A 23644-nucleotide genomic window follows, 5' to 3' on the forward strand; every position below is an offset into this window, starting at 1 on the left:
CAAGTGGTGGAACAGGGATTAGAACCCAAGACTTCTGATTCCTAAGCTCGTCTTCAATGTACTAGGCCATGCTGCTTCCCCCTTGACTGCCTTGTGACCTTGGGAAAGTCACTTAACTTTTCTGTGCCTCAGTTACCTGGAAGGCATGGGTTTGAAACTCAGCTCTGCCACTGGTCTACTGGGTGTGACTTTAGGCAAGTCACTTCACCTTTCTGGACTTCAGTTTCCTCAACTGTAAAATGGGTGTAAACTAGACCATGAGTCCCATGTAGTAAATCAGGAATATGTCTGATCCCAGCAACACTAATCATTTGACATAATGAATGATACCTCATTATTCAGTGATTTAATTGTAAAATCTTGGAGTTGAGTGACTGTGTCCTGTACTCAGTTATATTTTCTCTTGCTCTTAGAACAGTGCTCTGAATATAGTGGGTGCTGAATTAAGACCATTGATTGAATAATTGGTTTTCAGGGAGGAAACATGAAATTAAAATTACATACTTGACCAAGCAGGCAATTTGCTTATGCAAAATATTATATACTAACAGGTTCTGACCCTTAGACATTAAGCACTCTTCACCAAAATATTTTTTTACTACACTGTTTTTGTTTTGCCTTCCAAAGAAGTTCATTATGGGCAGGAAACATGTCTGCTGATTCTGCTGTACTGCATTCTTCCAAGTGCTTAGGACAGTTCTCTGCACATAGTAAGTGCCCAGTAAATACCATCGATTAGTTGATTGTAAAGAAGAAATGAACACATCAGAATTTACAATATTCATTCATTCATTCAATCATATTTATTGAGTGCTTACTGTGTGCAGAGCTGTGTACTAAGCACTTGGGAAATACAAGTTGGCAACATATAGAGATGGTCTCTACCCAACCACGGGCTCACAGTCTAGAAGGGGGAGACAGACAACAAAATAAAACATGCTGACAGGTGTCAAGTCATCAGAAAAAATAGAAATAAAGCTAGATGCAGATCAATAACAAAATAAATAGAATAGTAAATATGTACAAGTAAAATAAAAAGAGTAATAAATCTGTACACACATATATAAGTTGCTGTGGGGAGGGGAAGGAGGTAGGGCAGGGGGAATGGGGAGGAGGAGAGGAAAAAGTGGGCTCAGTCTGGGAAGGCCACCTGGAAGAGGTGAGCTCTCAGTAGGGCTTTGAAGGGAGGAAGAGAGCTAGCTTGGCAGATGTGCAGAGGGAGGGCATTCCAGGCCAGGGGGAGGACGTGGGCTGGGGGTCGATGGCGGGACAGGCGAGAACAAGGTACATTGAAGAGGTTAGCGGCAGAGGAGCGGAGGGTGCAGACTGGGCTGTAGAAGGAGAGAAGGGAGGTGAGGTAGGAGGGGGCGAGGTGATGCAGAGCCTTGAAGCCGAGAGTGAGGAGTTTTAGCTTGATGCGTAGGTTAACTGGCAGCCACTGGAGATTTTTGAGGAGGGGAGTAGCATGCTCAGAGCGTTTCTGCAGAAAGATAATCCGGGCAGCAGCGTGAAGTATAGACTGAAATGTTGAGAGACAGGAGGATGGGAGATCAGAGAGGAGCCTGATGCAGTAATCCATTCGGGATAGGATGAGAGATTGAACCAGGAGGGTAGCGGTTTGGATGGAGAAGAAAGGGCAGATCTTGGCGATGTTGCGGAGATGAGACTGGCAGGTTTTGGTGATGGATTGGCTTTGAGGGGTGAACGAGAGAGCGGAGTCGAGGATGACACCAATTTGCGGGCTTGTGAGACGGGAAGGGTGGTAGTGCCATCTACTGTGATGGGAAAGTCAGGGAGAGGGCAGGGTTTGGGAGGGACGATAAGGAGTTCAGTCTTGGACATATTGAGTTTTAGATGGCAGGCAGACATCCAGATGGAGATACTCTGAAGGCAGGAGGAGATCCGAGCCTGAAGGGAGGGAGAGAGAGCAGGGGCAGAGATGTAGGTTTTGGTGTCATCAGCGTAGAGATGATAGTTGAAGCCGTGGGAGCGAATGAGTTCACCAAAGGAGTGAGTGTAGACAGAGCAGAAGGGGACCAAGAACTGACAATAACTGACAAGAACTGACAACCAAGAACTGAACAGGACCCAAGAACTAACAATTTCCCTCCACTCAGGGCTCCTTCCATCCTCCAAAGGAGAATAGACCCTTACTATTTGGGGGTTCAGAGGGAAAGATGAGGAGTATTAATCTGTGATATGGCTAGTGGAACTGGAATTCATTAGAAGCATCTCTCTCTCTGACAACCCTTTATTAGCCGCCAACAATTAAATGTATTAAGATCTCTTGTTGAGTGCACTCTCCCAGCCGTGGAACCCTAAAGATGTATAGGTTATAATTACAATTATTTGTTCTCCTCATTGTCCTGCTGAGGAATGCACTGAAAATTCTGTCAGCCAGACTGCCAAGTTGGCTTGCTCTCCCTGGACTGCAGATGTCTAATTGCAGGCAACCATTTCATTTCAAATGGCTCATTAAAGTGCAAGCCATTTAGCACCCATACTGTGGATTTGCATCCATGATTATGCATTTCATTAGAAAATCTCTTCTGTTCTTTCCCTGGAGGGTCTGCCCAATCCTCTCTGGTGGGTGGGTGGAAATGGTTCAGCTCCATTCTCCACTTGGTATATTTAAACTATTGTGATAAAATGGTGCCTAGCTTAGTGCTTAGCTCAGTTCTTGGCACATAGTAAGGACTTTATAAATTCTACAATTACTAAGATAGGCACTTGCTGACTTCTAGAAATATGGTACATTATAGTTGATGCTAATTTCTTGATTTTATTTCTGTCCAGAAAGCAGTTTTCATTAAAGTGTGGCTTTTGGACTCTTGTGATTTATTTTAATGTCTATCTCTCCCATTAGACTGTAAGCGCCTTGAGGGCAGGGATGATATCTACTTACTCTGCTGTCCTCTCCCAAGCCCGTAGTACAATTCCCAGCACAGAATAAGCACTCAATAAATTTCATTGATTGCAATAGCAAGGGACTGCTGGGGATGATATATTAGAGAGGTATAACTTTTTATGGTATTCGTGAAGTGCTTACTATGTGCCAGGCACTGTTCTAAGTGCTGGGGTAGATACAAGGTAAATCAGGTTGGATCACAGCTCATGTTCCACATAGGGCTCACAGTCTTATTCCTCATTTTACAGATGAGGTAACTGAGGTACAGAGAACTGAAGTGACTTGCCCAAGGTCACATAGTGGACAAATGGCAGAGCTTCAACCACTAGGCCATGCTGTTCACAGAGCAACAAGGGTAGGATGGGAAAAACCAACCAACAGAAAAACATGCTTTTGGGATAGGCAAAAAATTCAGTTTAGGTAAACATCATCAGTGTGATTTCTATCAAAGAACTAAGAATCAGTCATCAGTGAATAAGAAGTTGGGGTCAGTAACGGAAGGATAACTTCATCAATCCACCTACTCCCCATTCTCCCTTTCAAGCAGCCTTATAGACCACCGCTGCCCATCCTGCCATCCTTCTGATGCTTCCTGACATCATTTTCTGGCTGGTCCTCAATAATAATAATAACTTTGGTATTTGCTAAGCACTTACTATGTGTGAAGCACTGTTCTAAGCGCTGGGGAGGATACAAGGTGATCAGGTTGTCCCATGTGGGGCTCACAATCTTAATCCCCATTTTACAGATGAGGTAACTGAGGCACAGAGAAGTTAAGGGACTTGCCCAGAGTCACACAACTAAGCGGCAGAGCTGGGATTTGAACCCATGACCAAGGTGTGGGCACCCAGGAGCAACCTGCTCTGGATCACATCGCCAGAACCCATCACTCCTGGTCTAGCATACCTCCACATGTGTGGGCAGGAAATGTGTCTGTTGTTACATTGTGCTCTCCCAGGTGCTTAGTACAGTGCTCTGCACACAGTAAGCACTCAACAAATACAGTTGAATGAATGAATAAATGAATAACCTCTACTAAAAAGTCTTTGCCCTGTGTCCAGTGAGAGGGGACGAGAGGGATGTAATTCCCCCTCCCTCCCTCTCTTTCTCTTTCCCTCCCTACCCTATCACAGGTTTCTGCCTCTTAGTCAGTGAAATCTCGGGGGAGATTTCACTGTTCACAGCTCACTCCTTTAGGCTAGGTGAGGCTCATAATCTCTTTCAGATTAACATCCTTTCACCAGAATCAAAAAATGTGTAGGGGCACTTTGGTGCAGGCACAGGGATTAACTCTGTGTCACAGTGAAGGTATCAATCAATCAATCAATCGTATTGAGCGCTTACTGTGTGCAGAGCACTGTACTAAGCAATGTACTAATGTACTAATCATTTCAAATGATTGCATTATACATCAAAAAAACTGCAGTTCATTATAATGTGTGATAAATACCCTTGCCTACACTGTGGAAGTTTAAAATCAGTCCACCTTTAATTGCTAAGAAGCAGCATGGCCTACTGGAAATTGCACATACACAGGCCTAGGTTTTAATCCTAGCTTCCTCATTTACCTGCTGTGTGACCTTGGGCAAATCACTTTGCTTCTCTGTGTCTCAGTTTCCACAACTGTAAATGGGGATTTAATACCTGTTCTCCCTCGTACTTTGCCCATGAACTCCTTGTGGGACAGGAACTGTGCCCAACCTGATGAACCTGTATCTACTCCAGCACTTAGAATAGTGCTTGGCACATAGTAATGCGCTTAACAAATACCATAATTGTTAAATATTACTACTTTAAAATTTCTGTCCTTACATTCTGATATTTGCTTGAAAATAATTACCCTGCGACTTCCTAACTTTTTTCTAATTCCCAGCTTCTGCTTTTATTTCTTTTGCTATGGGATTAGAAATGAAAAAGTCCAATGGTGGGTATCAGTGATGTTTTAAAGTTTAGGCTATTGGAACTACTTATTAAACACACTTGGAGCAGACACATTTTTATCAAAAAAAAAGCAAATTTAAGATTCATCATGCTCTTTCAGTTTTTAGCTTCATTGACTGATTTGGGTGTACAAATAGATCACCAATCTGAAGGGATGAATTTCCTTTTACTCAGCCTATAGTCCCTTGGTGGTTAATTCCGAAATAGAGCATAAGTTATCAGCTCTTCACCAAGTGTGAAGAATGTAAGGGTGGTGTCAGAGTCATTAAGGGTTTGCATTTACTACATTGGGTTCTAAGATTATTCCATAGCAACAAGAACTTGCATGCTAAGCCTTAAAATTATGGCTTGAAGGACTCCTCAGCAATGCTCCTCTACTACCCAGGCTTGTTGCTCATCTCTATAGTGTAAACTCATTATGGCGGGGAATGTGTCTATTTCTGTTGTACTGTACTCTTCCAAGTGCTTAATACAGTTGTCTGAACAAAGTAAGCATTCAATAAATACCACTGAATAATTGATAGAATACATTTTTGTGAGAAAAATAGCTTTTTTCTAGGTTAAAGTTACAGGAGTTTTATTTAAAACAATACAGAATGCTGAGCAACTTCTGTGTTAACTTCAGAATCAATGTGTTGGGATTTACTAATAGGTTTTTCCCTTTATTGCCTAGACCAGACATCAAAAGAGCACTGTTTCATGTTATCATCTTGTCACATAGTCCTCTGAGCAGCAGCAGAGATCTGCTGAAGTGACCGTGTGTCCAAGGATTAAACTTCATAGCATTTACTATTGTTTCAAATGAAAAGAAGCACAGCAGTACCAAATACCAGCACCCCTTTAAGATCTTTGGATCATCTTAGCGTGGAGGGAAGCCTGTCATTTGGCCGTGAGTCGGTCCGTCCACTATCCAATATCAATAGCCAACTAGAAGGCAGCTTTCAGGGCCTGATTCCCCTCCTCTGTGGTTCTGAGGGTTGAATGCAGAGCTGAGTTCACATTCATTGGGGAAAGAAAGCAATAGTTCTAGATCAAGTGGATTATGTCGGGAGGTGGCAGAGTATCCTGGAGAGATGCTTTAAGTTTGAGTGACTATGACAAAGGATTGGATTGATACAGCGCTTAGAACACTGCTTTGCACATAGTAAGCGATTAACAAATACCATCATTATTTACAACAAAATGGTACCATCACAACATGGCCTACTGAAAAGAGCATGGGCCTGGGAGTAGAAGGTCCTGAGTTCTAATTCTGCCTCTGTCACTTGTCTACCTTGTGTAATCTTCGGCAAGTACTTAACTTTTATGTGCCTCAGTTATCTCCCCCTCCGATTTAGATTGTGAGCCCCATGTGGAAGAGGGACTGGCTCCAACTTGATGATCTTGTACCTACTCCAGTTCTTAGAAAAGTGCTTGACACAGAGTAGGAGTTTAACAAATACCACAATAATAATAATTTTTATTATTATTAATGTGCTGCATGACAATTTGAGGTGTGTGCATATGAGTCCTCATGGGCGTCTAAATGTTCAAGATTCAGGAGTACCACTCCTGGCCACTCCACTTAATGGAGAACTTGAGAAGTTGATGGCCTATGACAAAGGCTTGTTGAAGTTTAAATGTGACAGCGTGTGTGTGTGTGTGTGTGTGCGCGCGTGTGCAAGAGTATATGTGTGGGCCCATGCATGGGCCCACACAATGTCACAAGAGGGGGAAAGGGGAAAAAAATCATTTTAAAATTAATTAAAACCAGGAAGATTTTCTACTACTGACAGGGCACTCAGGATTAAAATAATTAGACAAGCTTTTGTGGCAAATGCAGTATCGATTGCTCACAAAGAGCAGCCTGGAAAGACAGTGATGGAGATAAATGCCTTTTGATCTGGCCAAAACCTAAAGTAACAGCTTTGTTGGCAACATGACATTCAGGACTGAGGGTGAGGAAGAGACAGTAAGTGAAAATGCTGTATGTGTTCTCTTGTCTCTGATGATCTCCGTTGTTCATCTTGTATTTTTGATAGAACACTCTTGGTGAGGTTGCGTGGGAGTCAGGAAGATTAGGTTATAATCCTGGCTCTGCCTTTTGCCCACTGTGTAACCTTGGGCAAACCACTTCTTTGTGTCTCAGTTTCTTCATGTAAAATGGGGATTAAAAATGCTTTTCTTCCTTTTTAGACTTTGAGCCCTTTGTGGGTTGGGAATTGTCTTCAACCTGATTATTCTGCATCAGTGCTTGGCATATAGCACTTAACAAGTACATTATTATTATCGTTGTTCTTATTATTTGTTTTCCCTAAAATCATGCAGGTTGGGCACTCACACCTACATAGACACAGAAATCTTCCTGTACCAGCATCACTGAGCTGACACTACAGCATTAGTAGGTAATTCAACAAGAACCGCATTTGTTGGAAATTTATTTTGGGGGCAAAATCCATACTGTAATCTAGATTTGTAGTGAATCAATACTAGTACAATAAACCTTAAGTGGCCTTTGGATTTTCTGCCGAGACTACCCTGACCAACTCTGTTTGCAAGCTTTAAAAAGGCATCCGTAAAGCAGGAGTATGTTCAGAAGGAAACGAGGTTAAGAAGATCAGTGAATTTTTAGTTTCCGTCAATATGTGTACCCAAGATGGATGGATGAGTAACAGAGTTGAGGGAAGGCAAGGTCACTTAATTCACATTCATTTTAACCTTGTGACAGTCATGGTTTAAATGAGAAAATCACTGTTCATTTACCCCAAATGGGTGTTTGGGACCACTTAAAATTACCCAGATGGTGAGTCTCGAAATTGCTCCTGTGGTTTCAGCGGGGACCCCCAGGTAGGGATGGGGGCAGGGACAAGCCATCTTGTGGGAACCCTCCACGAAACCCCCAAATAACTCCCAGCTGAGCTTTCATCCTTCCCTTCTGAATTTAAGTACCAGTAGTTTTCGTCCTTTCTTTTTACAAGCCTGGGATTGTGTCATATAACTCTTCAGTGGTCCTCATCTTTACTCTTTCACAATTGGAAGTCAGTTAGAACTGTTGAAAACCAATCAGTTGTGTTTATTGAGCCCTTATTGTGTGCAGAGAGCCCTGTACTAAGGGCTTGGGGAAAGTACGATATCACAGTTGGTAGACGATCCCTGTCCTCAAGGAGGGTACAAGGGGCTGCTTGTTAATCAAACAATCAGTGCTACTTATTGAGCACTTACTTTTTGCAGAACCCTGTACTAAGCACTTAGGAGGCTGCCAAGAGGGTGCTAAGATGTTTGTTACTGGCTTCTAGCTCTGTCCCTTCAACTTTCTAGTCTCCTTCCAGCCACGGACTATTTTGTACCAGTGTCTTTTTGGGTGTCCCAAAGGTCTTTTTCTGATGATGCGAGAATTGTTTAACAAATACTAAAATGATGGTCATTCTTAATATTGATTATAAACAGCACTCAAACGATTCAATGCCTGAATATGTTCCTCATTCCTTGAACAAAATAATTCCTTTTATGTCATGGGAAAGTTCCATGGGGTGCATAATGATCCAAGGTGAAAGTTGAATTGAGAAATGGGACAATGTGTCAGGCGCCCTCAGCCAGAAACCAAGGCTCTTTTCCAGACCAAGGCCACACACTGGAGAGCTTGGAATTCTTTTGGCTAAAGAACCACAGTTATTAAAGTCAGACATGCCTCTGGGCTGACTTCAGATGACCACAAGTTATTACATATGCATTCTGGTAATAATATTTTCACACAGCTGTGCTCCGTGAATTTGGATTAAACCCTCATAAATATTTTATTTTTTCAAAAATGTTTGTAAGACTACAGTGGCAGGCAGTAGGATTTGATGGAAAAAGCATGGACCTGAGAGTTGGAGATCTGGATTCTAATCCCAGCTCAGCCATTGGCCCCTGTGGGATCATGGGCAAGTCACTTAACCACTCTGGGCCCCAGTATTCTCTTAAGTAAAAAGGTGCTATAATATCTGTTTGGCCTCCCTCTTAAACTATGAACCCCATATGGGACTGGGACTGTGTCTGATTTGATTGTCTTGAATCCAGCCCATTATGGCATAGTGGATAGAGCACAGGCCCGGGAACTAGAAGGTCATGGGTTCTAATCCTGGTTCGTCCACTTGTCTGCTGTGTGACCTTAGGCAAGTCACTTCACTGTGGCTGTTACTTCATCTGTAAAATGCAGATTGAAACTGTGAGTCCCACGTGGGACAGGGACTGTGTCCAACCTGTTTTGCTTGTAACCACCCCATATATTAGTATAGTGCCTGGCACATAGTTAGCACTTAGTAATAATGATAGTATTTGTTAAGCGCTTACTATGTGCCAAGCACCGTTCTTAACAAATACCACAATTATTACTATTATTTATTATTAGTGATTAGCACGGTAAGTAGAACAGTGCTTGGCACATAGTAAGCACTTAACATCATTGTTATTATTATTACTTGATCTATACTAAGCACTTTATAAATATTGTTTTATTATTATTATTACCACCTTAGCTCTAGAAACTGTACAGAGAGCTAAAGAGTCACAGGATTGATCTGCAAGGGATTACATCAGGAGCATGATGTGAAACACACCGATTGAGGCTGTGCAACCAGAAGGTCGCCATTCTCTACAGAGAACAGGAGTTTCAGATTTGCGTTGGGCACTGTATTTCTTGGATAAATCAATCAAGAGACCATGTTATTAAAGCCACCATGCTAATTACTTAGGCATCATGCCTAAAATCATTTGAAGAAAATATAATCCACAACCCTGGTTTGGGAGTAATTTCTTCTGTCATCTGAATTGCATTTGCCATACGGCTGGTAAATGTGTGGTGGGGGCTGGGACTAGAACAAATGTTAAGTCTGGTTTGAAAAAATATATTACTGACTAGCATTTCTGTAGTGTGTTTCATCTGAGGAATGAGGTTTATGAAACATTAATTACCCTACGCAGAGTGCGTGGTGTAATTGTTCCCTAAACAGGCAAGATGAAGTAAGGGAGATTTAAGTACCAGTTAGTCAGGAGCACAGCCAGAAATTGAATTCAGTATACTAGGCTCCAGTTTCTGCCACTTAACAGGAGAAATGAATATTGATTAATGTTCATATTTCCCTTTATTCCTCCAACATAACTTCCCAATTAGACAACACAAACAATGCCTCAAATAAGATACTGATCATATGAAATAATAATGGTAGTATTCATTGATTGCCCTGTGCTAAGGGCAGATACAGGATATTATATTTATGTCATTTTATTTTAAAGGTATTTAAGTGTCCATGAGGATGCAAGGTCATGAGATCAAACCCAGTTCCTGACCCACGTGGGGCCCAAAGTCAATCATCTCCATTTTACAGGTGGGGAAACTGAGGCCCCAAGAGGCTAAGTGAATGAAGGTGACTTGCACCAAGTCATTCATTAAATAAAACCTAGAAGCAGCATGTGTCGCTGAGTGGAAAGAGCCCGGGCTTGGGAGTCAGAGGTCATGGGTTCTAATCCCGACTCCGCCACTTGTCAGCTGTGTGACTTTGGGCAAGTCACTTAACTTCTCTGTGCCTGTTACCTCATCTGTAAAATAGGGATTAAGACTGTGAGCCCCACGTGGGACAACCTGATTACCCTGTATCTACCCCAGCGTTTAGAACAGGGCTTGACACATTGTAAGCGCTTAACAAATACCATTATTATAATTACAATTATTGTTATCATTATTATTATGACCTATTGGATAGAGTAGGGACCTAAGAGTCAGAAGGACCTGGATTCTAATCCCAGCTATGTCACTTGTCGGCTTTGTGACCTTGGGCTATTCACTTAACTTCTCTGTGTCTGTTATCTCATCTGAAAAAAGGGAGTTAAGACTCTGAGCCCCATGTGGGACATGGATTGTGTCCAACCAGATTGGCTTTTTCTATCCCAGCATTTAGTACAGGGCTTGGCACAGAGCAAGGACTTAACCAAGACCATAAACCTTATTATTATTAATATTATAATAATAATGATAGTTATTATTTATCAGTCACTTTCACTGAAATGCTTTTTTCCTAGCAAGTATAAGAATCTTCTCTCTGCCCATCCTCATCATTTTTCTCTTGTACACATTCGTGGTGTATTGTCCTTAGTTATTTTCACTGCTGAAAAATCTCTCCTGGTAGTGACTAGCATATAAAGGCTAGAAGTCCAGTGATTACCCCTCTATTGGGAGCTGATTTTCTTTTGGCTGCTGAAGTTAAAAGATGGACAGGTGAGCTGCTGATTTGTGGAGTGTCAATCTGAAACAAGGGAAAGAAAGACATTTGAAAGCCAAATGATGTCAAGTTGTCTTCAGTTATTGAATTTCTGCCACCCTGAATCAGAGTACTTTAAAAATCACCTCAGTGCATCATTCACAAATAGAAATGCTATGGTGAATGGCGTTATTTTGGAAAGTGAGTCCTGGGGTTTAGACCAGCACTTCAACATGTTTCTTCCTAAAAAGCATTAAAATGGTTTCCAAGGAAACATGAAACCTGCTAGACTGTGTGCTCCTTGAGGGTAAGGTTTGCATCTACTATTGCACTCTCCCAAGTGCTTAGTACTGTGCTGTGCAAAGAGTAAGTGTTCAGTAAATACTATTGATTAATGACATGCAATTCAAAAACCCAAATTCTAGGTGTTTGAAATAAATCTTTGGAGCAAAATTTTTCCAGTTTGCAGTTTTAGTGCTTAGTACTGTGCTGTGCAAAGAGTAAGTGTTCAGTAAATACCCTTGATTAATGACATGCAATTCAAAAGTCCAAACTCTAGGTGTTTGAAATAAATCTTTGGAGCAAAATTTTTTCAATTTGCAGTTTTTAGTGGAGCAAGCAAACTTGTTTTGAAATACAAGTATATAAACGACTCAAGATGATCAGCTTCCAAGATGAAGGGAGCATAATCCTGAAGACAAACCTAATGGTCTATTCCACATGTCCCGCTATAATGTGGCGATTGCTTTGTTGTGAAACCTTGCATTAAGGAAAAGTTGTGCGATAGCGCTCACCCATTTGATGCCACATGCGTCAGTCTGTCAGTCAATGATATTCATTTAGTCACTATTTTTAAGGGTATTTGTTAAGCTCTATGTGCCAGGCAGAACACTGCACTAAGTGCTTGGCAATATACAATCCCACAGAGTTGGTGGACACAGTTCCTGCCCACAAGGAATTTACATTCTCCAGGCAGTGCATTCTGATGCTGTAGCTTCCTGAGCCCAGAATGTCCCATGCAATCATAAGAACAATTCTCACTTACCTCACAGCATTCTAGCTAAAAAGCAGAAGCAGCGTGGCTCAGTGGAAAGAGCACGGGCTTGGCAGCCTCTTGGTCATGGGTTCTAATCCCAGCTCTGCCACTTGTCAGCTGTGTGACCTTGGGCAAGTCACTTAAATTCTCTGGGCCGCCATTCTCTCATCTGTAAAATGGGGATAGAGACTGTGAGCACCAAGTGGGATAACCTGAGTACCTTGTATCGACCCCAGTGCTTGGCACATAGTAAGTGTTTAACAAATACCAACATTATTATTATTATAGTGAAAATCCATGCTTTGCAGAAATGAGTATAATTGCCATCTATTCTCACCCTGAGGAGGTCCTGAGCCCGGTAGCTTCCTCTTCCCCCAGACATCTGGAGGTTCCTGGGCCAATGATGATAGCGACTGTTAGATTTGAAAGAACCTGATCCCGAAAATAGTCACTTTATTTAAATTCTGACTTCGATACTTCTATGAAAAAGCAGTTAGAAGCATTTACTTCTGACCTTAGTCTGTGCTCTTTCCAAATGTTTAAACACTGAACTCAGTGAACTCAGTAAACACCAGGCAGTGCATTCTGATACTGTAGCTTCCTGAGCCCAGAATGGCCTCCTATAATATTCTCTTCCTATAATATTTGATCCTTAACTAGACTATAAAGTCTCTTATTCATGATGTTTACCAGCCCCATGAAAGCTGAATTTTCTTCTTGAAATTTGGCATTCCCCCCTGAAGTAAGGAAGAAGAGCATGCCATTTCACAGTATAGTTTCATAATGAGTCTAGTGCAGCAGCTCCAAAATAGATTTCGTTCAGTGCAGCCACCAGAAATATAATTTTGATACATATAATGTGTATTTGAATAATAAATGCAAGTGTTCCTCTGGCAGTAAGAACTAACAGTGTTTTGTTAGTTTTTAAAAGGATGATTATGCCTCTTTAAGATGTCAAGTGTGCTGTATAAGCCTGTTGGAACTCTATAACGTGAACATTGAAATTACTGTGCTTTTTTTAACTAATCCCAAATTGTATGATGTAGTGATTACTATCCATTTGAAGTACTATATATTTTTTACAATAGTTTATGTACAATAATAGTATTTGGTGTTTACTAAGTGCCAAAACTGTGGGAGGTGTAGTAGTTACAAGGTAATTGTATTGGATGCAGTGCTTCAAGTCTCACCGTTAAAAGGGAGAAAGGACTGCAGGTATCTTAACCTCTCTGAGCTTGTTTACTCATTTTTAAATTGGGAAAAGTGACTTCCAGAATCGCACAGTAGCTACTGGAAGAGCTGGGATAAGAACCTAGGACTTTCTGATTTCCAAGGGCTGTGTACTTTTAGCATATTGGAAAAAGAAGTGCACATTATAGATGGTTGATTGATAATTCATATATTTCTTCCCAATGGAAGACTATCCATTGGTACAAACAAAACCTCTACTATTTGTTAATATGCCTCAGATGGAGTTAGGAATCTGGAATGAGAGAACACCAATTTTAGCAAGCATACAACGCAATTTAACAGTTCATAAAACTGTAAAAATTTAATCAGCAAAATAGGGTTTTAGGGGAGATTGTGGGATGTGTGACGAGGGAAAAATGCATTGGATGTACTTTTACCTGATGAAATGGGGGAATCTTTTTTTTCCCTGCTCTTTCTTGTTCATTTTATTCCTCTGCTGTAATGATCTTAAAGATTTAAGCAGAATAATCGCACTGAAGAGATGCACTTTGCTGTAACTGTCAAACTTCCAAATTAGGAGATTATCTTCCTAAAGCTTACTTAGTAGTGTTCTTGGATTATGGATAAACTGGTAATTGTAAGACATTTAAACTGTAAATAATTCAAAGGAACAAGGACTGATGGAATTCTACCTTTTCATATCAGTCAAAATTGCTTAGGAAAACTTGATGATGGTTGTCATTGTTGCTGCTTCTGATGGCATATTACTTCGGCATACCAGGTAACATATTACTGTTCTCCGTATATGGTGTTCTGCTTCCTGGAACACCTTTCTGGGGATTGTTTCCTTGAGCTTTAACTGCCAGAGTAAAATCCCAAACTTCATTCTATATGAATATACATTTCACATCCTTTCTCCGGTTTTGAAAAAAGCAGCTCTAGTTCTGAGAAATTAATGGGTTGGGGGAAGGGATTCTGGGGTGTCCCAAAGAATTCCCTACCGTAGATGCAGGATTTTCTTTCTTACTTTGGTTTCCATGTGATGTCTTGTTCTTCATCTCATCAGATCACGGTCACCACCATCATCCTCATCTGAATCATCTTCATCCATGTGTGTTGAGCACCCTTGTGGTCAGAGTCCCGTACCAGGCCCGATGTGGGGTCCCAAAGAAGACCTGGTCTCTGCTCTCGAGTTGCCTCAAGTGCATGCAAGTTTGAACCTCCCCCACCCCCAAAGTTGCTGATTGCAGAGCGGAAAAGGCCATTAGGTCAATCCACCTGGTGTGTGAGAGCAGACGAAAGGTACATCTTTACTGGATCTTTCCAAATCACTCACATTCTTAATTTGTTTTCTTTCCCTCTAAGTGCCTGATAGAAATTTTTGGAGAATTCCTATTCTTTTCACAATATCCTGCTGATGACAACAATAACTTTTAGGATCAGTAGGAGGGGAAGCACATCCCGTTCAGCTCTGATTGATGCTGCTGAGTCATGGCCAAACCATCAGTCAGTCAGTGGCTTTGAGCCCACTGTTGGGTAGGGACCGTCTCCATATGTTGCCAACTTGTATTTCCCAAGCACTTGTACAGTGTTCTGCACACAGTAAGCGCTCAATAAATACGATTGATTGATTGATTGAGTGCATACTGTGTGCAGAGCACTGTACTAATCACTTGGGAGAGTACAGTATAACCATGTAACAGACTCATTCCCTGCCCACAATGAGTTTACAGTCTAGAGGGGCCTGGGAATCAGAGGACCTAGATTCTAATTCCGGCTCTGCCATTTAATAATAATAATAATAATAATGGCATTTATTAAGTGCTTACTATGTGCAAAGCGCTGTTCTAAGCACTGGGGAGGTTACAAGGTGATCAGGTTGTCCCACATGGGGCTCACAGTCTTAATCACCATTTTACAGATGAGGGAACTGAGGCACAGAGAAGTTAAGTGACTTGCCCAAAGTCACACAGCTGACAAGTGGCGGAGTTGGGATTTGAACCCATGACCTCTGATCCAAAGCCTGTGCCCTTTCCACTGAGCCACGCTTCTTCTCTCCATTTGTCTGCTGCATGACCTTGAACAAGTCACTTCTCTGTGCCTCATTTACCTCATCTATAATATGGGGAACACAGCAGACAAATGATGGAACTGGAATTCGAACCCCGGTCGTACATCTATGCTCTTTTCACTAGCCCACATCGCTTCTCATTGCATTCTTTCTGAAAAATGTGTATTGAAAACAAAGTGTTATGGCAAAACTGAGTGTTCTTTGAATTTCTTCACCCTAGTTTCAAGTTTGATGCTATGTCGACCACATGCTCTGTCCACTAATATCTTATCAATTCAGTGTTCTTTCTCCTTCAGTCTATTTGCTGAATGCTGGATTCGGGGGAAGTTTTGAGCTCTGTGTTTTTGATGAAAATCCATGAAAATACTCATGTGTCATGTTGAAGTCTAGCCTCAAAAAGTGCAATGTAGCTGTGGTCTGCTGGGAAATCACTGCAACAGACCAACCAGCCTAGTAGGCAGCAATAGAGAGAGGGCTGACTCACCGCGAGCAAAAGCTTTGTGGTGATAGGGATGGAAGGAGGTCAAGTCTATAACGGAGACAGGATCACTGTGAGTCAAACCTACTAGCACAGTGAGTATCTGTCCTCATGTGTCATGTCTGTTCTTATTTGGAAACAATGAGGAGTGGAAGATGGATCCCTTATTGATATTTTCAGCATCATTTGCACCCATGGGTAGCATCTCCCCACCGTTACTGCTATCTTTAAACAGGGACGGTTACTTTTCTATTTAAAAGTAACTTCATATATAGTGAAAATGTGAAGAAGTATATTATGATTTTTCTATTCTACAATGTTTTCTGATTTTTAATGATTAATAATTATGGTGTTCGTTAAATGCTTACTGTGTGCCAGGTACTTTTCTAAGCGCCGGGGTAGATACCAGATAACCAAGTTGGACTCAGTCCCTGTCCCACATAAGGCTCACACTCTTAATCCCCATTTTATAGATGAGGGACAGAGGCAAAGAGAAGTTAAGTGACTTGCTCAAGGTAACACAGCAGACAAGTGGAGGCACTGTGATTAGAACCCATTACCTTCTGACTCCCAGGACTGTGCTCTACCATGCTTTTGTACTGTTGTTCTATTGTACAGATGAGGAAATTACTTGAAGAAGGGAAAAGTATCGGATTATGTGACTGCCTGCAGCACATTGACTGTAGGGTTTAGTGGGAAAATCAGTATTTGAATGCTTGATTCCATGATTTCCCATCTGCTATTCTTTAAATCATAGTCTTCCCTGTTTGCCCCATATGGTTTCACATGCCCCCACTCCTGCACCATACAGAACTTCAGATCATCAAACCAAAAATCTATATTAATGCATTTTAAGTTACAGTAGAAATAATATTGATGGATCTGGAAAAAAAATATGAAACTAATTTCTCCAAGCTCTGATTTCCAAGATAATTGGATTTATTGGAGACCTGCTGGAAGTGTAAAGAATACTTCCCCTCCGGATCGACTGCCCTTTAAATCAATCATGGTTCCAAATGAAGTTAAAAGCAGACAAGACCTAACAGGACCTAAATTATTAAGGCATTCGGTCCCAGGAATGGGAAGTGCATTAACACTTTTGTCAATAAAGGTAGTGTACTGCAGAGATTTTGCAAGTGCTTCATGAAACATCTTTAAGAGAGGATAAGTAACTCAATGGGCTAGTCTTAGTAAAAAATCTAATTAGACAAAATAATAAATCCATTGGTAAGGTAAAACTTTTAATTGAAAACTGGTTGCCATTTTTACCTGCTTCCTAAACTATCATTCAGTGATTTAGGTTTCAGCAACGTGGTTTTCAACATGAGGCTTTAATAACATTCAGGTACCTAAGAATTTGCATCTGAATGTCTAAAGAAGTTTGGAACATCCAGCAACAAAAAAGGGATTTTTCTGTCTGAGGATTGGTTGCATTTGGAGATTTCTATTGGAAAAAGAAAACAACTTTGAAAGCATGAATTAGGAATTAATTTAATTTGTGAGGCTGTAAAATAGAGTAGCTATCTTCTTGGAATTAGCACTAGATCACTGAAACTTGAAACAGTAATAGGCAGGATAGACCTATCTGTAACAGAAGAAGATGCAGATCAAAACACCTTGAGAGGGACCCCTCATTGATACTACCCAGAATCCTTCTCCATTCTCTGCTTCTCCTTAGCCTTAAAAATAGCCTTCTGATGGGAAATATTTTAAACCAAAACAAATAGAGTTGCATCCTTAAAATAAACACTTCTGAGGACTCCAGAAATCAAAATCAGCCCTAAAGAAAAAAATCCAGCTGTTCTCAGAATCCTAGGAAGACACCGTGAAGGGTTCAACAAATACAAATGATGGCATTACAATCACATATTACATAACTTTTTTATTTTTATATATACTTATTGGGATGGAATGATGAATAATCCCACCAGAGGGATAAGAACTATCCTAAACTCGTGAAGCAACTACTACATTCTCCTAAATGTTTTTTAAAAAAGAGACAATGGGGGGTTGAAGTGGTGGGAATGATTTTCTATGTTTAATTTGGTGAATTCCATGTAGGGACTTGATTATCTGGTATACACCACAGTGTTTAGTACAGTGCTTAAAACACACAGTGAGTGCTTAACAGAGACCCGATTATTATCATTGGCATTAATAATAATAATGTTGGCATTTGTTAAGTGCTTACTATGTGCAGAGCACTGTTCTAAGTACTGGGGGGGGATACAAGCTGATCAAGTTGTCCCACGTGGGGCTCATAGTCTTCATCCCCATTTTACAGATGAGGTAACTGAGACTCAGAGAAGTTGTGACTTGCCCAAGGTCACACAGCAGACATGTGGCGGAGTCGGGATTCGAACCTATGACCTCTGACTCCAAAGCCCGGGCTCTTTCCACTGAGCCATGCAGCTTCTCAGCATTCTAAAGCATCAGTTTGAGAGACAGGTTTTCTTAAAACTAGAACTTGTATCTAACACAAATATTTTATTTAACTGTAAGCTCCTTTGACTGTAAACTACTTGAGGGCAGGAATCATGTCTATATACTGTACTCTCTAAAGTGCTTCATATAGCACTGTGTATACACTAATCAATAAGTCCCATTGATTAATTCATTATTAATAGAGTGTTCTGTCCTGACACCAAACCTACCCAACTGCCTTTAAACTGGTTGAGGGCAGAAACAATTTCTAATCCTCATCATCAAAGGTGGCTCTGTATCTCAAAGGTTAGAGCACTGGTCATGTAAACCAAGAGTCATGAGTTCATATCTTGCTGGGGCCTCCATAGAGAAGTAGCAGAGAGTCAGAGGACCTGGGTTCTAATCCTGCTTCTGACACTTGTCTTCTGTGTGACCTTGGACAAGTCACTTAACTTCTCTGGACCTCAGTTACTTTACTTGCAAAATGTTGATTTAGACAGTGAGTCCTATGTGGGATAGGGACTGTGTCCAACCTCTTGTATCTACCCCATCACTTAGTACAGTGCTTGGCACATAGTAAGCCCTTAAATGCCATTAATAAAACAGCATTTGAGCACCTACTGAGTGTTAGTCATAGTACTAAGTGCCGGGAGAGCAAACTAGTGTTGATTTTCAAATTCTTTGCATACCAGGATCTTACAGTTTAACTGGGAGAGAGGAAGACAGTTTATTCACAAATAGAGTGGAAGGAAGACCAAGAATATAACAGGAAGTTGTATACATGTATCAGGATAAGGGAGCTGAATAAATAATTATACGTGTGTATAAAAACATAAGGAAGTACCTAGGATAAAATATACAAGTGCTAATAATATTATGACATTTGGTAAGTGCTTACTATGCACCAAGCACACTCCTAAGCACTGGGGTAGATACAAGACATTCAAGTAGAACACAGTTCCATTCCCACAGTGGGCTCACAGTCTAAGTAGAGAGAATAGGATTTGATTCCCATTTTATGATGAGGAAATTGAGGCACAAAGAAGTGACTTGCCCGTGTCACACAGCAGACAAGTGGCAGAGTCAGGATTATAACCCAGGTCCTCTGGCTCCCAGGCCTGTGTTCTTTCCACTAGTGTTAAGTTGATTCAACAGGTGGCAAGAATTAATCAGGGAAGGCTTCTTGGAGGAGATAAGGTTTTGTCAAATTGGAATGCCCAGTGTGACTGGGCAGTCGGACTGTCAGTGAATGTCTGTTGTGGTTGAAGATGATGATTTTTCTATTTGCAAGTTCAAAGGTAGTGTATCACAATATCAATATTGGAGAAACTTCATTAAAGATTGTGGAGAATGACCAGATACATGATAAAGTCAGGAAATATTTGAACATGCACAATTTTGTGCTCAGCCCAATTAACTGTAAAGGTGGGGGCGAGGAGGAAATGAAAGATGCTGTCGTGTGGCTTTGCAAAGCAGAAAGGCTCCAGGCATCTACAAAGAAATAAATGAGCCTGGTATGTGGACTGTAGGAGGTTATGTGTAATTGGAAATTTCCAAGCGGCACATCCAGTCAAATAGCTTGTCCACAGGATTTTAAGATGGAGATTGAAGGTATACACCACTGTGAGAAACTTCTCACATTTTTCAGTTTTCTGTTTTTTTCAAGTTTTTTGTGTCCAGTTTTTTAGTTCAATTTTTTAACTGTCTATAACTGTGTTGTAAGGACTCCTTAAGGAGACCAAATTGATTTAAAAAAAAATTCAGATACATTATTAATTCTGTCCAGGGAGAGACATTTCAGCTGGGGAGTGGAGCATTCCCCTGTAGATGTGCTGTATAGGGCTCAAACTGTTATTTCTTCATGAGCATTAGAATTTCTTTTTCTAGACAACTTATTTGTGATTCTCAGTGGAATTCAAATGTTTTGCTTGAGAGAGCTTTTTGTGGTAAAAATGAGTTGGGAACTTAAAGCTTCTCTATTTACATTCCCTGAATAACGGAAGTCTTCTGGACTTCCATCCAAAAACAAAAACTTCGGATTCTCTAATTGTAAAATGCAAGATCTAGGAAGTGAAATGAGAATCTGAATATATTTATATTGCTTCCTGCAATATCCTTGCCGTTCTTACTGCTCCCTCTAATGGTAGTTTTTGTTTGTTTGCCTCCCCCATTAGACTGAAGGTCATCATCATCATCAACCGTATTTATTGAGCGCTTACTATGTGCAGAGCACTGTACTAAGCGCTTGGGAAGTACAAATTGGCAACATATAGAGACAGTCCCTACCCAACAGTGGGCTCACAGTCTAAAAGGGGGAGACAGAGAACAAAACCAAACATACTAACAAAATAAAATCAATAGAATAGCTATGTACCGTGTGTCTTGCCTCAGTTCTACTCACACATACACATGCATATACACATGCATGCTTAATACAGTGCTTAGCCTTCAGTATGTGTTCAAGAAGTGCTAGTGATTGGTTGATTGTGGTTCTGGTGGAACTGTAACTCTTGATAAATCCCACTTGTTTCAGAATCTCTCTCAGTTCCTACTGCAGCAAAATCCTTGTCCTCAGTCTCATCTACATACTGGTATTCTGCAGAATTTTCAAGAGCACTAAATTGGAGTTCCTGGGCTCCAGTCTCCTGCTTCCAAGCTTCCATTTGGTTTCTGGGACCTCCCATCTTCTGTGGCATTGGTACCAACACGTATCCTCACTACCAGTTTCTCCCCTGTACATATTCCATGAGCTTCATCCATTACCTCTGCTATCTCCCCCATACATTGTCATCAGGTGGCTTTTCTGGATGGCGCAATCCTGATTGTGTGTGTATCTAAAAATCAAAATTTCCCACTATCACTGAATGAGTCCTAGGAGGATGGAAATCATGTGACAAGTCAGCTGCCGAATGTAAACTAGAGTTTGAAAACCTAGGCTTTATTTCCAGGAGACATCTGAAAATAGATTATAAATTCCTTGAGGGAGGGATTGTGTCTACCAACTCCATTGTATTCTTCTCTTCCAAGTGCTTAGTATACTGCTTTCCACATCCTAAGCACTCATTAAATACCATTGATTGATTCATTGATGCTTTAAAAAAGACACATTTATTTTCTATGGAGGCATTTGATTTGCTCTGTGGCAGAAAAAGTACTTCCAAACGTTAGGTTGTAAAGCACATTGAGATTCATTTTCATGAAATAGTATATGTGTTCATTTTGCATTGATTGTATGGTGACAAACACTGTAATCGCCAGGGTTTCTGCCTATAAGGAAGCTCATTTCACAGCTCGCTAATTATGTGGATGAAAGGGGGACTAGCTTTTTTCTCTAAGCTCTGGTGAACAGATGGTACAAAGTTCACAGCCAGCAGCTAAACCTGGAGGCCTTCTCCATTGAGTTAGAATAGTTTGCGCCTATTTGTCAAATGTACCAACGTTTGTGGACTGATGGATTGGACATGATTCACTCTAAATGACTCTTGTTCTCTCTCTAAAGAGGAGATTCATTTGCATGGACCAGAAAAGCATTAGAATTCATAGTCCTTTTAATTAAATTATATCTTATTTATTTGGAAAATGTGAACAACTGTCGGGTGGATTAAGGTGGTTTCATGAATGGAGATTACTAAATATACCATGACTTGAAAATCCAACTCACAGTTGGATTGATGACTTTTAATAATGAGTGGAGGAAAATGCCAATTTTCATCTTCACAGGTTCTTACATGAGGATTCTTCTAATCTCTTGCACAAGAGAACTGTGTGCTTATTAGCTTTTATATGCATAGTGTGATTTGTGTACCTCTCAAAGTACTTTCAGACTATGTATCTTTTTTATGTACATACAAAATATATAGGTTTGCAGGCTGGCCAGGAGAACAGAGTTTTAGATAAATGGATTCCCATATGAAGTTGTTAAAAAAAAAAAGCTGCTTGTCTAGCCTCTCCCTAATGGGTGAGTTTGATGAATCCATACTCTCCTATGGTTCTCAACCCTTCCCCATCTCAACCCTCATGAAGAAGAGTAAGTAATATAAAAATACATCCCCTGTATTCCTCTGACCTTTCCCCTGGACTGTCATATGCGGCCATATGGTACTCACTCGAATGGTCTTTTTTTCATTTCAGACGGATGCAGCTTTAATGTACGATGCTGTGCACGTGGTCTCCGTGGCCGTCCAGCAGTTCCCACAGATGACTGTCAGCTCATTACAGTGTAATCGGCACAAACCCTGGCGCTTTGGGACGCGCTTCATGAGCCTCATTAAAGAAGTATGTCACTAATTAACAAAACACCTTCCAGCCGGCTTTTCCCCTCCCCAATCTGGTTTGATTCTCCATGACATTTTATTTTAGCAAGTGGGACTTCTCTTCTTGTTCCCTCTGTAACAGTACACACAGCCTTTCGATTTGGATATTCTTGCTCCTGTCTCTGTTTTAAACAGTGAACAGGCAGCAAAACACGAAAGGGTGGGGAAAAGCACATCTTAAATAAATGGGATGTTTTGGTGACAGATCTTCCTCAGAACATCTGTGGTGGTGTAAACAAAGTGAGTGGAAAATGTGTGAAGTACCAGAGCTTTATTCTATGTGGGGTTTTTTTGGCTCTGCTCTCTGTAGCTTTGTATTTGTTGTTTTAATTTTGTGGAGCCTTAGTTGTTACCAATTGGTATACTTGGCACTAAAATTTGTAAACTATGTTTTCACATTGATATCATTTTTCTTGTTTTAAAGTTAAATCTAGAGTGTTGCTATGAATAATTTAGGTTAATGAGTGCCCATAATGGAAGTATTCAAATGTATTGCCTGGTAGTCTCTGGATATACCTGTCCCATTTTAGACTGTGGAACAGGGACTCTGGCTTCTCTCTTCCTTCTCAGTGCTTAGCACAGTGAATTCCATTATGTATTGTCATTTTAAAACATGATCCAGGATCAGAAGGAAGAGTTTTGCACATGCACAGTGCATTGAACACGTTGTGAGTGCCACATTGTGAGTTTCATGTAATGTAAGGTTCTTTAGAAATAGAACCACACTTCCTAGGAGGATGGACTGGACAACTCTAAACTGTGAGGTCATTGTGGACAGGGAGTGTCACTGCTTATTGTCGTATTGTACTTTACCAAACACTTAGTACATTGCTCTGCACACAGTAAGAATGAATGAATGAATAAATGAACACTTATTTAACACAGATCCAGTCTAGCCAATTGTCTGATAAGCAGAACTTATTGGAGAACCTTGCCTAAAGAAAAACTTGCGTTTGAGTATTAATGCCTCTACTAGTGCTGAACACAAGCTCAAACCAATTCTTCTGATGTCACATCACATCTTCTCAGACAGACACATGCTTTTGGAAGATTTGTCCCAAATTTCC

The 23644-nt window shown here is 40.7% G+C and overlaps 1 protein-coding gene across 5 annotated transcripts in view; it reads left to right on the plus strand.

Moving 5' to 3' along the window:
- Positions 1-23644, plus strand: part of GRIK2 (glutamate ionotropic receptor kainate type subunit 2) — a 304612-nt gene that overhangs the window by 164418 nt on the left and 116550 nt on the right. For all 5 annotated transcript variants that reach the window (XM_038760909.1, XM_038760908.1, XM_038760911.1 and 2 more), the window contains exon 8: positions 22396-22539. In XM_038760909.1, the coding sequence (XP_038616837.1) occupies positions 22396-22539 (144 nt within the window). The remainder of the gene's footprint in view (positions 1-22395; positions 22540-23644) is intronic.

The sequence above is a fragment of the Tachyglossus aculeatus genome, chromosome 19 (genome assembly GCF_015852505.1).
Source record: "Tachyglossus aculeatus isolate mTacAcu1 chromosome 19, mTacAcu1.pri, whole genome shotgun sequence".
NCBI lineage: Eukaryota > Metazoa > Chordata > Mammalia > Monotremata > Tachyglossidae > Tachyglossus > Tachyglossus aculeatus.